At 42.0% G+C, this 17,448-nt stretch overlaps 1 protein-coding gene across 4 annotated transcripts in view; it reads right to left on the reverse strand.

Moving 5' to 3' along the window:
* Positions 1 to 1,739: 1,739 nt before the first annotated feature.
* The window catches only part of KDM3A (lysine demethylase 3A), a 56,077-nt gene continuing 40,368 nt past the window's right edge, over positions 1,740 to 17,448 (reverse strand). For all 4 annotated transcript variants that reach the window (XM_045979330.1, XM_045979331.1, XM_045979332.1 and 1 more), the window contains 10 exons: positions 16,219 to 16,391; positions 15,606 to 15,842; positions 14,169 to 14,340; positions 11,689 to 11,776; positions 10,662 to 10,792; positions 6,985 to 7,104; positions 6,764 to 6,903; positions 4,943 to 5,119; positions 4,730 to 4,864; positions 1,740 to 3,566 (listed from right to left, as the gene is read on the reverse strand). In XM_045979330.1, the coding sequence (XP_045835286.1) occupies positions 3,486 to 3,566; positions 4,730 to 4,864; positions 4,943 to 5,119; positions 6,764 to 6,903; positions 6,985 to 7,104; positions 10,662 to 10,792; positions 11,689 to 11,776; positions 14,169 to 14,340; positions 15,606 to 15,842; positions 16,219 to 16,391 (1,454 nt within the window). In that variant the 3' untranslated portion in view covers positions 1,740 to 3,485. The remainder of the gene's footprint in view (positions 3,567 to 4,729; positions 4,865 to 4,942; positions 5,120 to 6,763; positions 6,904 to 6,984; positions 7,105 to 10,661; positions 10,793 to 11,688; positions 11,777 to 14,168; positions 14,341 to 15,605; positions 15,843 to 16,218; positions 16,392 to 17,448) is intronic.

Raw genomic sequence — 17,448 nt, forward strand, 5'->3', positions numbered from 1 at the left:
AAAAAGGAGAACCAGACCTATAAATATAGAGGATACCCTGATGATCATCAGAGGAGAGAAAGAGGCTTCCGAGCTGCAGGATGATTAAGTCACCAGGAATAAAAGGTACAACATAGGGAATGTGGTCGATGACCATGTAACAGCACTGTAAGGTGACAGAGGTAGCTACACTTGGGGTTAGCATACATAATGGACAGAGCTGTTCAATCATGTTGTACACCTGAAACTGATGTAACAGTGTCAACTCTAAGCAAATAAAAAAATTTTCAAAAAAAAAAAAAATTTCCCCCCTAAAAACCAACCAAACAAAAAACACTTTCTGGTAAATACTCTTTCTCTTAAAAACTTAAAATTGGTATTAATATAGCCATACTTACTTTCATATGACTAGCGTTCACCTGAATCTACAGTCAAACCATACCTTTCATAAGCAGCACATAGTCGAGTCTTTTATCACACTCAGACCACCTTTATCTTGCATTCGGAGTATTCAGGAAAGTCCCATTTGTTCCTTCTTTCCTGCTTTTCTACTCAGTTTTTAAAAAACAAGAAGGCCATTTTCTCATTCAACTTCAAAGGCTTTCCCTATTTGGGAGCTGATTTTTATTTTGGTAAAACATACATAATGAAAAACTGAGCATTTTAACCACTTGTAAGGATACAGTTCAGTGGTAGGAAGTACATTTACAGTGTTGTGCAACCATCACCACCACTCACCTCCAGACCTTCATCAACGCAGACAGATGCAAATACTCTGTACCCATTAAACAGGAACTCCCTACCCCTTCCTCTCAGCCCTGGCAACACCGGTCTACTTTGTCTCTATAAATTTGACTATTCTAAGAATATATTTCTCCTGTAAGTGGAATCACGTATTTGTCCTTTTGGGTCTGGCTTATTCATCCATGTTGTAGCATGTGCCAGAATTTCCTTCATTTTTAAGATAAAAAAATGCTCCATTGTATGTATAAGCCACATTTTGTTTATCCCTTCATCTGTGATGGACTGTAAGGTGTTTGCACTTTTTGGCTCTTGTGAATGCTGCTGCCATGAACATGTGCAAGTACAAGTATCTGAATCCTTGCTTTCAATCCTTTGAGTAAACCTAGGAGTGGAGTTGCTGGATCGTAACTGTTTAACTTTTTAAGAAAAATTAACTTGCCTTCTGAAAGTATTGTTTAATGCTATTAATTGTTTAAATGTATCCAGAAGTTTGTAATTTCCCTTGTCCTCCTTTTTTTCTTGCATGCTATGGGTTAATTTTCATTCCTGAAAACAAATTCTGGTTTTTGTCCGAAAGTTTCCATAAAGTACAGAGAATTTGGCTGGGTCTGTGTTGCTGTTTTGGGCTCTGGTCTTCAGCACGGAGAGAACAGCGTCTGCTTTCTTCTGACCTCCGCTGTTGCCGTGGAGAAGCCACCTGTTAGTCAGCCACTTCTTTGAGGATCAGGTTTTCCCCACTCTGGCTGCTTTTAAAAAACTACTTGTTTGAGTATTCTTTTGTTATTATATGTGGATTTTTAAAATTTACCTTGCTGCACTCAGGTGGGCTTCTCCAATCTGATGACTTTGTGAGTACTGGGAAACTGTCTCTCAACACCATACCCCTCTCACCATCCTCTCGGCTTTCAGTCCCTGATCACCAGATCTGTTATTTTTTTGGTGTCCTGCTTATCAGTTAACATCTCTTTATAGAATCCTATTGTCCAATGCTGTATTCTGTATTTTTACCAATCTCCCAGTTCATAAAAGAACTTTTTGTTGTTGTTTAACTCAGCTACTAAGTTTCTAACTTTAACTATCATGTCTCATTTCTATAAATTCCATTCAGCTCCTTCCCATATCTGGTCATTTCTGGAAATCACATTTTTCCATCATATTCCTATACTCTCTTTTAACAACAAGCATTTCAGAATATAAAATAACATTGGATCATTTCAGTCTGTAAACCTCTGCAGGTTTAATATGGCAATCTGAAGGCCCTCGCTGACTCATGCAGCAGGGTGGCTTTCAGTTTTCGTATTTGTTGTTATAATGTATTTGATTGTGAATAACAGTCTTGAAACTGTCATTCCCTTGAAGCCTGGCTTAAAGCTGGTTTCCTTTACAAATGACCCAAGTTTTCCTATTCCAGCTGAGGGAAATTTCTAAGTAGCGGTCCCAATTTGAGAGCCAAACCTGCATAAAAGAACTTCTGATAAATTCCCAAGGAAGATATTTTTCACTGATATGGGCAGATACGTATACCTATCTTTTCCAGGAAATTTATGTTTCTCAAAGTTCATCCATTACAGGTTTTAGCTAGAAGAGGGGGCTGGCATTAGGCAGGGACCTTTGACCTCCTACTCTGAGCACATATGAAAAAAACCCACGCTCTAGACCTTGTCTCTACTACTTGATTTCAATTTCATTCCTTTTCTTTAGTATAACTATAGCTGTCTAAGAATCAGGGAGATACAGAAAGGTGGCTTGATGAATTTCTTCAATCAGAAAGGACTATTTTAGGTACTCTTACTTTATGAAAGGCCAAAAGAAAGACAATGTAATTCAATCGCTTTGAAATACCTTTTTAGAACCATTTAACCAAACACTGTTATTTTGTTGTTAACTTCCACTCCAAATTTCGCTAACTGGTGATGTTTCTTTGCAGAAGCGTTTTGAAAAGGTTTCCACTTGGCTGGGAAGAAACTTATGTCCATGTTAGCATTATTGTAATAATCCCAAATCACTATAGCATCTAATTTCTTTGCTTTTAAGATGTGCTCCTGAAGCAACCTCTTTGACTTGTAACATTTGCGAAAAGTGTGTTAAACCTACAACCAGAGGATAACAATGCCAATAAGTAGAGCCAAAATATTATAGGAATACTTTAATGCAAAATGCTTAACACTTAAAATTAGCAAAGCTTCATTTAAATTAAAACTCCATTGAACTAAAGAAAGATGGTTAAACCCAAGAATCGTACAGTAGTTGATTTCTGCTATCTAATGCCAGTCCTAATGCAACACAGCAGGGACTGCACCGTGAGCTGTCACTTCCTCCGTTGCTCATCTGAGCCCTACGGAGTGAGGGAGAGGGTACTCAGACAGACACAAAATACAACCAAATAAACTGCGCAGTGATTCCTAATAGTAATAACCCATTCTGACTAAGCTGTCCAACCCAACAGCTGGGGAGTAACTGCAGGTACTGTTCCCGAGCGGATACGAGGTTTTGTTTTTACAGCATGGTAGAAGTTCTGCACTAGGTGGAAAGTCACAGTTTAAGGATGCATGTTCTGTAAATAGTTCCTACATATACACATTTAGTGTGTGTAAACACTAGAAATATACATTAGACAGAGTACCCTTACCAGTTGGGTACAGTTTAAAAAAGAAGATGAGGTAACATGAATCTCAAAGTCCACAGGAATCCTGCCTGAAGAGTTTGAACAGCTGCCAGTAATTCACTTCCAATGTACAGGGGTTAAGGCGTCTCTGGGACCCCTAGGGTTTGCCAAAACTGGATTCACTGGCTTTCAGCATAGCAACTGCATCTTTCACCGCATGGTAGATCACATTCTTCACCTAAAAGAATGGCAGAAATTACGGTAGGTTATCACTAAATCTACAATCTGTCACTAAGACTACACATTTCCCCTGCCAGTTTTACTACCATTCTCTCTAAAGTTCCAACTTGGTATTCAAAATGTCAGTATTTAAAAGGGACCTAGCCTCCTTTAGACCAGTGTCTCATACACATTTTAAACTCATGCCTCCTTTTCCCCCTTCCATAGGTTTTGATGTCCCATGACCCTGAGCCTGGTGAGTACAGGGAGAGGCAAGCCCCAAAGTACAATTTTTCAAAACTTGTATGTTCCCCTAGTTTTCCAAACATAAAACTATGTTACATAACTCACTACTGAAAGCATCTTTAAACCCACTCTCTGAGGGCGCCTGGGTGACTCAGTGGGTTAAAGCCTCTGCCTTCAGCTCAGGTCATGATCTCAGGGTCCTGGGATTGAGCCCCACATCGGCTCTCTGCTCAGCAGGGAGCCTGTTTCCCTTCTTCTCTCTCTGCCTGCCTCTCTGCCTACTTGTGATCTCTGTCTGTCAAATAAATAAATAAAATATTTTAAAAAATAAATAAATAAACCCACTCTCTGAGATCTTCTTTGGATCCCAGAGATTCTGTTCTGCTCTACTCAAGGATGAGAACACCATAGCACTAAAAGTCTTTGTTCAAGACCAATGTCTGGCAGTTGAGCCAGGGTCAGAAGTCAAATATGTATTTTTTTCTTTAAGATTTATTTGAAAGACAGAACGAGCATGTGTACTCAAGCACAAGCGGGACAGAGGGAGAGGGAGAGAATCCCAAGCAGACTCTGCCCTCAGTGTAGAGCCCATGGTCCTCAATCTCACGACCCTAAGATTATAACCCAAACTGAAACCGAGTCAGACACTTGACCGACTACACCAACCGGGTCCCTCAAAGATCTATTTGTTTTAATTACCCAAGTGTTTCTCTGGGGGCATAGTCCCTTTTAGAGTTTAAATAATCACAAACCAAGGTAAGACTTCCTCTATGTTCATTCCTCCTTGGCCTAAGTAGACAATGAAACTACACATGAAGCCAATTCATCAACTCACTGTACCCAGTGTGACACAGCCAAATTCACTGACTCTCTTTAGGTCAATAATGAGCCATGAAGCAAGAGAAAGAGAATGCCAAGAATCAGTGAAACTGTTACCTGTAATTTATCTTCATGATTGGTATGAGTCTGTGACAGATAACGGAATTCCTGAGTAAGCCAGAAACAGTGTTTAACATGCTCTGGAGAAACAAAATCTTCAGCCACTTTAATACAGCTATATAAGTTATGAACCTGGAAAACACAAGTTACATCAGTAACACACATGCAAAAGATCTTACAGTGTAAAGAGAATAAAGTAATGTTTCTTGCCTGATGTGGAGCTCCCGCTGGGATAAATACCACATCTCCAAGAAACTGTACAATAGCCCAGCCTTGAACTCCGTACTCTTGATGAAGACGCTTTCTTAGTGATCGGTCTAAATACCAGCTCTGATCATGAATGGGATCATGGTCTGCTGGGTTTTCTTGACCTTGCTCTTCTGATACCTAGAATACATTTGAAATATTATGAAACTGAGTAACACATTGAGGCACAATAAGGGCATTCCCCCGCTCCCCTGCCAGGCCCCCAAATAGGCAGACTTAACAGGTACCCCACTGGCAGAAAGAGACAAGTAATACTCAAAAGACATTAACTGAAAGAACCAGGAGAAGATTGAAAGAAAATGTAGCTTTCCCTTCTGTCATTTCCAACACACTCTGACTGGCAGTCTGTGTATTTTTCTAAATACTATGTCTGGACAATAGTTTGGTCTAGACTTTTTTTTTTTTTTTTTAAGATTTTATGTATTTATTTGACAGAGATCATAAGTAGGCAGAGAGGCAGGCAGAGAGAGTGAGAGGGAAGCAGGCTCCCCGCTGAGCAGAGAGCCCGATGTGGGACTCGATCCCAGGACCCTGAGATCATGACCTGAGCTGAAGGCAGCAGCTTAAACCACTGAGCCACCCAGGCGCCCCCGGTCTAGACTTTTGAATAAAAGTAGCTCGAGTTCCTCAGATACAGACTTCCTGTATGGCAGCTATTAAAAATCTATATTCATTTCACAATCCGAGTCACTGAGCAGTCCTAAAGACAGCTACAGATTAAATATGTTTATTCTAGACACAGTATTTGGCAGCAGAGACCCACAGACTCAGGGAGATGCTATCAGAGGAACAATACGGTGACCAGCAGGTTTTGGAAGAGTCAAATTATCCTAAGTCAGAAACACCTTAATTCAAACCAATGTTGGTTAAGGACCTACCTGATGCCAGGCAACAGGGTAGGGTGTTCAGATCTGATCCTCATGAACAACTAAAGAGTGTCAGCCACAGATACCCTGGCTGATAAAAACCTAATGCACTCGTCTTTCCAGTTGCCTAGAATTTCCACACACAGGCCTTGCTGAACAAACTGACAACTACTGGAAACTTGGAACCTTAAAAGCCCCTGTATTCCTCTTTCCAATGGCCCTTTGCAAGCTAATGGCCACAAGTAATGCCTGAGGCTTTCCTGACCTACTACTAAATGAGGGTGGACAAAACCCATAGGGACCTAAGTAAATCACTCAGAACACAGGCGTCAAGGGCGAAGGAATTACACATGAATTTCTGAGGTACTCAGATTTTAAAGCAGTAAAAGCAAATAGTTGCTAAACAATCAAAGGAACAAACCTGAAGGGGAAGCACAAAAATCTCCAAATGCACTATAACGTAAAACACAGTCACAGGGGCACGTGGGCAGCTCAGTGGGTTAAAGCCTCTACCTTCGGCTCAGGTCATGGTTCCAGGGTCCTCGGATTGAGCCCCGCATCAGGCTCCCTGCTCAGCAGGGAGCCTGCTTCCCTTCCTCTCTCTCTGCCTGCCTCTCTGCCTACTTGTGATCTCTGTCTGTCAAACTAATAAATAAAATCTTTAAAAACAAAACAACAGTGATAAGACAAGGCCTCCTCTTCTCAGAGGTGTGCGCTTAATCATTTAGAAATCTTTGTTGCTCAGCAACCAGCTTCAGCCTAGTCAATCTGACATGCAGAGATTAAACTTTGAGGTTACGATTATTGCCCAACAGTCAGTCAGTTCTCGATATGGAGTAGTTTCTAAGAGTGCTATTCTCCATGCCTGTCTTCATAAGCCATAGGATAGAAAGCACACCTTTTTAAGGAATTCTCGTATTTTCTCCGTGTCCTTTGCAGCATATATGTGCCAGAGGGCTCCTGGCTTCTCTTTTCCTTCAATAAATCGCTTTATTGTGAGTTCATCAGAATCTCCATCTTGGATGGTTTTAAGGACTTCTGGAGCAAGAAAAAAGCAAATATCAGACCATAGTCTCCAACTCAAGAGAGTAAGCCTCACTTCCATGCTTAGCACCCTACCTTCTTCTTGGTCACACTGTCCTTTGGGAATTCCCACATACACCATAACATTAGCTGCATCAGATACATCTAAGTGAAGATTTGTTGTTCCATATTTCCTGTCTTCTGGAGTAATTAATCCTGTCAACAGAAAACACCTTAAATGTATGGAGGAGATGAAGGCTGCCACTGTCTCCCCCACTTCCTGGGAGATACCTGGTCACAAAATTTAAAAGCTGCTTCTTATATAAATCATATAAAAGAGAACAATATTTAAGTTATGTTACCCTTTCAATTTTGCAAGAAAATAATCTCATCAAATAATTAATTATAAAAATAAAAAACCAAGTCCTAACACTAGGGCTTGTTTCTGATGATAGACAAAGTAGGTCCTTGATAGACTCTCCTGTGAAAAACAACTAAGAATCCTGGATGAAATTATTGAAAAAAAATTCTTTTAATGAAACAATGTGCCGGCAAGAAAAGAAGAAATACTCATAAACCAAAAAACTAGAAAGCAGGACCCAGGAATGGTGAAATGGCTCCTCAAGCTGGAATCTGCCAAAAGGACATGCGCTCAACCAGTTCTCAAGCTTTGGCTGTCACAGCCTAGAGTGCTCTGGGGCAAAACATAAGGCCCAGGGCCCACTCCAGATGGGGAGTCTAACAGAAAGCCCCCTCACATATGCATAAAGCTGGAACCTCAAATGGCTATATACTCAGAACAAGAGAGAACACTGCCCAATGCGTTCCCCTGGGTTCCCTCAACTGTCCAAAAAAAAAAAAAAAAGGGGGGTGAGGAGGAGGGTAGCAAGCCAAAACATGAAGTCCTGATTGGTGCTCGTAGTCTGAAACTTTCATCTCTTAGCCCAGGAAAAGATCTGCCTTGCTCAGCAGTCACTCTGAGGCTCACCAAGCACTGTGGTCACCGTGGACGGCCCACCCTGACAAGCATGGGCAGCAGAGAGAAGTATGGCTCATAGGGGGCAAGCAGAGGCCATCTGCTAACCCACCAGCCCCTGAAACAGCTCTGTTTTATTTGGAGGAGGCCAAGGGACTTCCCTCTGGCTTGCCAGAGCCTTGCAGTTTGAGGAGCAGCTCGATACCGGAGAGGGCACCCTGTAACTTCAACCTGGGCGGCAGCCTTAGGAGCCCTGTATGGTAGTGATTTCCTTTCTTTCCATTTAGCCAAACTATCTGTCCTAGGAGAGGGCTGAGCATTAAGTATTTAGGCAAAATCAAAGGATATGCTTTAAAGGGGATTTGTTCTAAAATGGTGAAGGAAAAATAGAACGGGAGGGAATAATGAGACAATCATGGCAAAAAACTGATAGCTGCTGTAACTGGAGGTAAGTATATGAGGAGTCACTGTATTAGACTCCAAGTTCTGGGCGGATTTAAGAAGGAAGAGCAATTAACGGGATAGAAGGAAAACGATTGAAATGGACAGTTATAAATGACAGCATGGATGATTACCCAAAAGTCTGATTCTATTTATATAGAGCTCAAACAGGTTAAAACCGAAAAGAGCATTCTTTGAGAATACAAGCACACACGGTGGCATTACAAGCGTACACGCATGCTGAACACAAACTGTAGGATGGCAGGTAATCCTGCGCTGGGAAGGGCGGGCACGAGATGGGAGGAAGAGTGAACAGGTCTCAGAGCTCGGTCAGGCTGCCTGCTCCATGGCCAGCGCCAAAGGGAGGAAAAGCATTGTGCCAAATGAAGACGGAAGCAACACCTACCCAGCTACCAGCCCAACACTCATCCACAGGCAGCTACAGGCGACTGCAGGCTGCTAAATCGGCCTGTAAACGGAGAGTCTAAACTCCAACAGAACCAAGATTATAAAAACAAAGGTCCCAGGGAAAGGATTCCTGAACGTAACACCGTGGACAGTCATGAAGACCACAAGAGCTGACACAACGGGGGCTGCTGGGTGACAGCACTGGGGCTTGGGGCAGAGAGCAGCAAAACTGGCCTGGAAATCAGGAGACCCAACATCCTAGTCCCAGACCTGCTACTGACTGACCCTGGTACGTCCTTAGCAGGTCACTGTCCCTGCCACTGTGCTGAAGTCCCCACCCCCATGGGTAACACTGATGGTGGTACTGGGGATGGAGAGATGCTGACTCTCTTTCCAAAGTGCTTTTTCACCCTACTCTGCCTGAGGCCTCTCAGCTCAATCATCCAACCTTTGAAAATGAACATATTTCATATTTTCAATCCCTACCTGCTGACTCTGGACAAGAGTGAGAGTAACACTGCCATCTATCTGTTCTTGTCTATGCTGCTAAGCTGTTTAAACCAGGCCGACAATTTATTCTGGAAACTTCTCAAGTAACCACTTCTACCCCATAAAGCTTCAAGAGGCATACAAAGCATGGATGATCATTATGCAACACTATACCATTTACTTTAGTGGAAAAATACTTTCATTCACATAAGTTCACGTAAGTATCTGCTAGAAGCAGAGTACGTCCTGAGACCCCAACCAACTAGCTGCTCTGCAGGGCTTGAGAGAAGGAAACTCGAGTCAGTGAACATGGTACAGGCCCACAGCGTACACAGGGCTCTCCAAACTGAAACCTGACATGTAAAGGGAATACGCCAGGGGACTTCACCTGCTGTGTCCTCTCTCTCACAGACCATTTTCTCACCCTACACTGGCAGAATGCTCTCAGACATCTAAGCCGTGGGAGCTCCCCAACATAAACTCCATTCTCGAAATGTTCCCTGACCCCACCCCAGGTGGATCCCTGGACTAACTCTACCATAACAGAAGAACTGTGGGGCTGAGATCCAAGGCCCTGCTCTTCTCGGCCCGCAACAGTCTCTGGAGAACATGGCAAAGATGCCAAAGGACTCTGTCCTTTTTTCAGGAGGGTTGTCAACCTCAGGACTGAGAGACTGGCCTGTAGAGTAATTATGGGAGGACAGAATAAAATTGAAGTAGTAATTTCTAGAAGGACTGGGAAAAATAGGGTCCAAATAGTATAAAAGACTAAAGCAAAGTCAATAAATGATCCAAACAACGGAAACTTCATTCAACAATCCATCAATAAACAATTCCTTCAAAACAGCCAACTATAGTCAAGATCTAAATAAAGACCCAACAGAAAACTCGTTAAGGTCACAGCAATAATGATGTACGAGAACTCTGGTTACTGAGGAAATCAATCTCTATCCTGTGCAATCCCCCTTGCTGGATAGTTTAGGGAGTCATGCCTACACAATGAAAATCCAATTCAGAGGGTGCTTCTGATACTAACTTAAGTAACAAACTACTACCCCCCAACATGGGGGTATTTAAGTGTGGCAGATGTTGAAACAGCTAGAATGCTAGCAGACTGACTTTAAAATGAGTAACAAAGTTAGATCAATTTAATGGTGTACCATACAACCACCAAAATTAAAAACTATTAAGCAACACAAAGGTTTTACAATAGAACGAGGCGTGGAAAAGAGAAAAATTAAAAATCGCACACATCTCTACAACTGCAACTATGAAAAGGAAATACACCTACACGTGAAAAAGAATGAAAGGAAATATGCAAAAATGAAGCCCACTGCTGTGTGAAGTGTTTGGAATATAGCGGTCTTCCATCTCCACCTCCCTCAAGAGCAATTTTCCAAACATTTTGGCATGCTCTATTTCCATTTTAATTTTTTCAAGTTAGCCATTTCTTCCTTACCATAAGCATTATACATCTTGGGACCAAGATCTGGCCTCACAAAGTAGTTTGGCAGCCTGGAGGCCAAGTTTAGTTTGCCATCTCTCCTTGTGTACTCAGGCAGTGGAATATTGGCCATCAGATCATCAAACCTGGAACAAGAGAACCAAGCATTTGCAAAATAAGCTTGCCTTATCTATGGAGAAGGATTAGATAAGGGTCTAATCCATCATTGTGTCATCTGTTTTGTTCCTTCTTACCAAAAGGAACAAATAAAAATACCTGTACTTGTAAAGATGGAGAAAGCTTTCCTTGAACAATATTTAAGAGCAGAATTACAGTAGTTATGAACAAAGATATCGTCTTTCTCTCACACATCACCCATCTTTATCAAAATGATCTGGAATATTTCAGACAAAAGATCTGAGCAGTAACTTCCTGTTAAGAAGTGACCCTCGGGGATTTATTATTCATTAGTTCTAAGGATCTTTTCCAAGGTTCAAGCTCAAACCAGGAAAATGGATCTACCAATTCAGCTGTCTTGTTGTCTAATGCACTGTCATTACACTGAACCCTGATAGGTCCAATCCCTATACTGCCTCCAAGTCAGAGGCTGCACACCTTATTTGGCCTCTTTTCTGGCACAACCACTAAAATGGAAATGTGTGACGCTTTCACTGGCCAAATCTCAAAGTTAGTGACTTCTTTATATTATTTAAAACACAGATCTCCAAAGACTATAGTCTAGAAATAAAATATCAGCACCAGTAAAACTATTCCGTATTTCCTCCCACCCCCTCCTTTTTTTCCTGAGAGAGAGAGCACAAGAGGCAAGGGTCAGAGGGAAAAGCAGACTCCCCGCTGAGCAGGGAGCCCAATGCAGGACTCTGGGATCATGACCTGAGCCGAAGGTAGTCACTTCACCAACTGAGCCACCCAGGTGCCTTCATCTTCCCCTTTTGAAAAACTCTTTTCTCACCACCTCAAGAAGAATTTACCCTATCAAGTCGAGGACAGAATCATCCCTCCCCCTGGCCAATAATCATACCTAGAAGGCATCATATCTCTAAAATCCTCTCCTGGTGGCCAGTCCTTAAGTTTCAACACCATTGGTTCTTTTTCATTTTTCAAGCGGTCTGAAAGGTAACCAGAATTACTGATTTGTTACTATTCATAACTCAGGAACAGACCAAAATAAATGGCAAATCAGCATTTTATGCTTAACAATGTGAATAAAATCCTTCTCTGCAAAATCTTCATAACATGATACATTTAGTACACAAATACTTTTCTCTTTAACAATTCCCCACCTGCCAATTACCAACTATTATATTTCTACACTGCCCAGAAACCCATTCATACCTAGGAGGCAGCACGGAAATAGCAAAATAAAAATTACAAACTAATCTTTTCTAGATGTTTATTAAACTGCTCCTCCTCATTCTTTGAGATTTCAGCCACCCCCTTTTGCCCATTACACACAGTTGGGTGTTTTGACAGTTGTCTGTCTCAGATCCAGTATTTTCCCAATATATAGTATTCTGGAAGAAGAGAGCAGCTCCCTAATAAACAGCAATGCACTTTAACAATAAGAGGTCACAAATGTTTAGGAGACAAGGTTTTCTAAGGCTACTATGAAATAAAAATGACTTGCCTTGCTCAAAGAGACTGAAACTAGCTGATGTTCTGTCCAGGGACAAGTAGGGCCAATAGCACCACACGGTTTAGTCAGAACTATTATCCGTGGCAAATAAAGCCAAGGAACCAAGAACCAAGTTCTGATCAAAAAAGATGTTGATAATTACAATCAACAGCAATGACAACTACTATTTCATTTTTTGCTGTGCTCCAGTCTCTGCCAACTGTCCTAACCATTTACTCCTTACAACTAAACCCAATATCCCAATGAGATTAGGCATCATTTAATATTCCTATTTGGGGACGAGGAAACTGACAGACCCACCACCCAAGGTCATCCAGCTACTAAGTGGCAGAATTGGGATGGAACCCAGGTTTGACTTCAGACCCCGTACTCTTGAGGACTAACATCTATGTAATGTTTTGTAGTCAACCAAGTACTGTCCCATAACCTAGTTTAAATAAATGCATACTCTAGGAGGAAACAAAAATATAGGGTAACAGTGTGTGTTCAGAACAGCAGCAGTATGTCACTGTGGGTAGGGTACTGGGGATGTGTGCAACAGAATCATCAGCATAGAACAGGCAAGCTATAGTTGACTTGGAGCTGTTTTCACCATCGGCCGGCACGAGGAAGTTTGAGTCCCAAGAAAATTAAGCTACCAAGCTCCTATACACAACAGGATGTATCAAGAGACAGAATTTGAATTCAGGCCTCAGTGGAAAGCTTCAAAAGACCTGTTGTCCAGACACAGCATTTAGGGGCTGCCTCAGCTGCACAGCACTGCCACGCCAGATCAGGTCCTTTTCCCAGGACACCAGTATCTACAGACTGAGGGAGACAGGGGGACAAAGGCCCTGCCATGTCCCACTTCAGCCCAGTCTGAGACAATGAAGGTCAATACTTATTTCAAGAACTCCCTGCAAGACTGGCTGAGGCTCTGTGGAGCCTGCACTAAGCTGACTCCTCTCCCTGTTCAGTCCTGCTTTCTCCTCCTTTGTTTCACAGATGCTGATCCCTAAGTAACCATCTTCTGCCTGAAACTCCATTTCAGCAGCTACTTGTGGAAAACATCTTCAAGCCTTGTATTAAAAAGTCAGTCATAACTTTGTTATAAAGTTTATTGAAGGTATGAACTATAATCTGTAAATGTGGGTAAAAAGGGTAAGGAAGCAGTGCATTAAAGGTGTAAGTGTGTCTAAAAAAATAAGAGTGATGAATGAGTGAACTTGAATTATTGAGCATCTAAAGAATTAACTGGCTAAACCCTCCAGTGGGGATGGGAGCCTGCTGATGGTGATGTGAATCCTGGTTAACAGTTTACTGATGGACCAGTACACAGAAAGGGCCAAGCCTCAGGACCAGACACACAAGCCTTCTCACTGCCTCAACAGCCCTCAGCAGAGGCGCAGCAGGCAGTGACCAGGATACCCCGCCGTGTTAAGTGAATTCACATTCCCTGGCATCTTCAGGTCTACTTACCTTGTTAAACAGTAGTTAAAATTTTTAAAGCAAAAAAGGATGCATGCAGGTGAAACACATATAAACCTACCAGCCTCGAGTCACAAGCCCTGGCTTTGTGCTCTGCTCCCCCCAGGCACAAGTGAAAGCACAGAACACCTGTCACAGGACAGACGTGGCGCCACCTGTAGAACAGATGCCTAAAACCTCACCTAAAGAACCACAAAGTGAATGTTGCTTTGGTTCTAAAGCATAATAAACTTTTAAAAAAGGGGTGGGGGTGGAGAAGAGATAAGACGCGAATTTTAAACTCCAACTCATGGAGTTGCCACTGAAGCATGTTGTTGCCACTGAAGGGCTTCAGACTCCTACTACTCCTGTGCCCTCCTTTCACATCCTAAGTCCCTTCAAAGGTCTTTCATACATACTTGGAACATCTTCAAATCCATCCCAGAAGTCTCCTACTGTGGCTCCTGTGATGATTTCATTGGTCCTACAGTTAACCAGGTCGACTTCCTGATTCCCAAACTCTTTCCTGAAGGATTCAGGTTTCCAAAGCTCAGAGTTCAATTTATGATGCACTCCTGACACCATCACTGGCTAAAAGAAGAGAATGAAGACTTTAGTTCGAACTCCCCCAGCTCTGTCCCCAAACCAAAGGCAGCCCCTTTTCAAACCGCTGCTTGTTTGTTTCTCGGTGACTGGTCCTCAGTGTCAGATCCTGAGGTGACAGCTTAGTGCTCTGAGTTCCCACAGCACCGCTTCTCTTCATGTACTCCTTCCTCCTTGCTCTCAAACTACATTAGTAAGCTTCCAGAAGCAAGGAGCCCATCTTCTGACTCGGAGGCCATCACTCACAGAATACCAACACCAAGGCTCAGGACCAGGCAGGGAATGCAAAGGAGGGACAAAGGTGGTAGGACTGTCCTGTCCACAAGGGGTGCTGCCAGTTGTCTCCAGCCTATTGCTGTCAGGCAGGAATGGGGACCTGCGGTTGCCAAGATAAGCCAGAAATCCCAATCTTTACATGAAATAGCCTAACTAAAATACGGAGGAAGTTCAATTTTTTTTTTTAAACATTATGGAATCCAAACAAAACATGGCTGGTAGATTATATTCAGCCTATTGTCATCATCATGAGCAAATCTTATCTAGTATACAGGGCTGATAAATTATGTAGGGTTTTTTTGGTTAAATACATATATTTCTCTATTTGGCAATTCCCCAAGTCCTGGCCTTGTCTAAGAATACAGTGTTCCTTTAGTGAGGACTCCATTTGGCCCAGAAAAAAAGCCAAAGATCCAGAATACTAAACCCAAAACAAGAAAGCAGAGGAGCAGGCCCACAAAGACATGCATCTCCCAAACCATCAATCAAAAAACAATGCAGGCCCCTGGGAGACCACACACCACTCCAAGAGGACACCACGTGGCTCTGACCCACCTAAAATTGCCTTCAGCATAAGGGTTTTAATTCAGGACAGAGGGACACGTGATTCTGACTGTATTCTGTCTAATCCCCCAAGCCCCATCAGCCTTACTCTTGCTCATTCCTCCCATTGAGGTTCATCACCCAAGAATCACAGAGCCCAAAAAGCATACATCAAATATCCAAAGATGACTGGTAAGGAATAATCAAAACCTCACTGGAAGAGAGCTCAGGAATGTCTGCAGTAAAAAAAAAAAAAATAGGACTACGGTGCCTTTACATTCACCCTAAACAATAAAGTACAAAAAGAGCAGATAAAGTATATACTACTTACAACTGAAGGGTAGCGGGATGCGGGGGCAGGACTGTCAGAAGCCTACTGAAAGAACAGAGGAAGGGGCTCTAAACTGAGTTCGGGGAGAAGAGGCCCCTCTTACCTGTCCTTGTTTCCAGCACTCCCTAAACACATTCCAGTTGCTCTTGTTGTTGGGATCTTGGAGGCATAGCAAGCGATTATCACACAGCCAATAGTGAGGAGTGTCAAAGCCCAGAATGCTGGGCTTAATAGTCAGTCCTTGAGGCCTCTTAGAGAATTCAGAAGATGTCTTATTTTGCACCAAAGAGGCAAAGATGTCATCAAGGATTTTTGGTGTATTTTTCAGTCCATTTTCTGTCTGAATTTAAGAAAGAACACAAGTCTTTAAATAGGTCATTCCCTACCATCAAAAAATCCATTCCTACAACACCAGCGTTAAGTATCAAATATCCAGAAGAGTCCAAGTCAGGACCCTAAGACAAATAGGTAAGTTCCCTTCCCCCACTTGACATTACAACTCACAGAAGTAGGTAAAGAGAAAGTTTAACAGGAAAAAAATGGCCCATCTTGTACACTAACCCTGCAAAGCCCACCTGCCAAATGAAGCCTTCTGTACCCATGAAAGAAAATCTAAGATTCCTATCTTCTTTCTACTGTTTCAGTTTTTTTCGTCTCTTCCCATTCTGACTCTATTCATTTTTACAAGACAAAATATAAATAAAACAAATGTATACCTTTCCTGCAGAAGAATTCAAGAGATTTCGGAGGAAACCAGAATTGTTGTTGCTTACAGGTGTTAAAATTGTGCTGTTAAAGGTGTGGAGGACTGTGCTGGATTTGCTCAAAGGAGGGAGGGGTGGAAGGCATTTGATTTCATTCTTCAGAATTGGCATCGTTGGTTGTTTTTCTAGAAACAAAACCGAAAACATCCAGATGGAAAAGCATTCCAAAAGGCAAATTCCTTATTTGTCTTCTATTATTAGAATTACTTTGGGACTTGGATTTCATTTACTTTAGAAAAAAACTTAAGAGGATAAATACCAATAAATCATTGATTGAGACAAGGATTTCCAACTGGTATTAAAATAAGAGTACACAACATTCAAGGTAAGGTTATATTAATTGGGTTTTTAAAAATTTCTTCCCCCCCCAGTATAGCTGACAATATTCCTTTAGTTTCAGGTGTCCAACATCGTGACTCAATTTCTCTGTTATGCTGTGCTCACTGCAAGTATAGCTCCCATCTGTCAGCATATGACATTGTTAAAATACCATGGACTGTAATCCCTACTGTTGTGCCTTTTATTCCTGTGTCACCTTCATTCCATAACTAGAAGCCTGAATCTCCCACCCCCTTTACCCATCCCACCACCCCATATCCCCCTTTGGTAATCATAGGTCTAATTCTACTTTTTGTTTATTCATTTGTTTTTTTAGATTCCACACATGAGTGAAATCATGGTGCAGCAAATGATGTTTCTTAAACTTCCATTTTCTATCTGCTTGCTCCTGGTATATATAACATCATTTTTATAAATTAACATTGTAACTGGAAATCTTGATAGATATGTATTTATTAGATATAGATACTTTTATTTTTCACATATATAATCAGATTGTCTAGAGTATCAACAGCTTTATCATTTTCTTCCAATCCTAACATCTTTTCCTGTTTTTCTGCCTTATTGCAATAGCCAGGAATTCTAGTACAGTGTTTAATAGTGATGGCAGATATCCTCTTAACCTTGAACAAAGGCACACTGTTTAAAAAACTATTCAGGGGCGCCTGGGTGGCTCAGTGGGTTAAGCCGCTGCCTTCGGCTCAGGCCACGATCTCGGGGTCCTGGGATCGAGTCCCGCATCGGGCTCTCTGCTCAGCAGGGAGCCTGCTTCCCTCTCTCTGCCTGCCTCTCTACTTGTGATCTCTCTCTGTCAAATAAAAAAAAAAAAAAAATTAAAAAACT

This window comes from Meles meles, chromosome 15 (assembly GCF_922984935.1).
Source record: "Meles meles chromosome 15, mMelMel3.1 paternal haplotype, whole genome shotgun sequence".
In the NCBI taxonomy this organism is placed as follows: Eukaryota; Metazoa; Chordata; class Mammalia; order Carnivora; family Mustelidae; genus Meles; species Meles meles.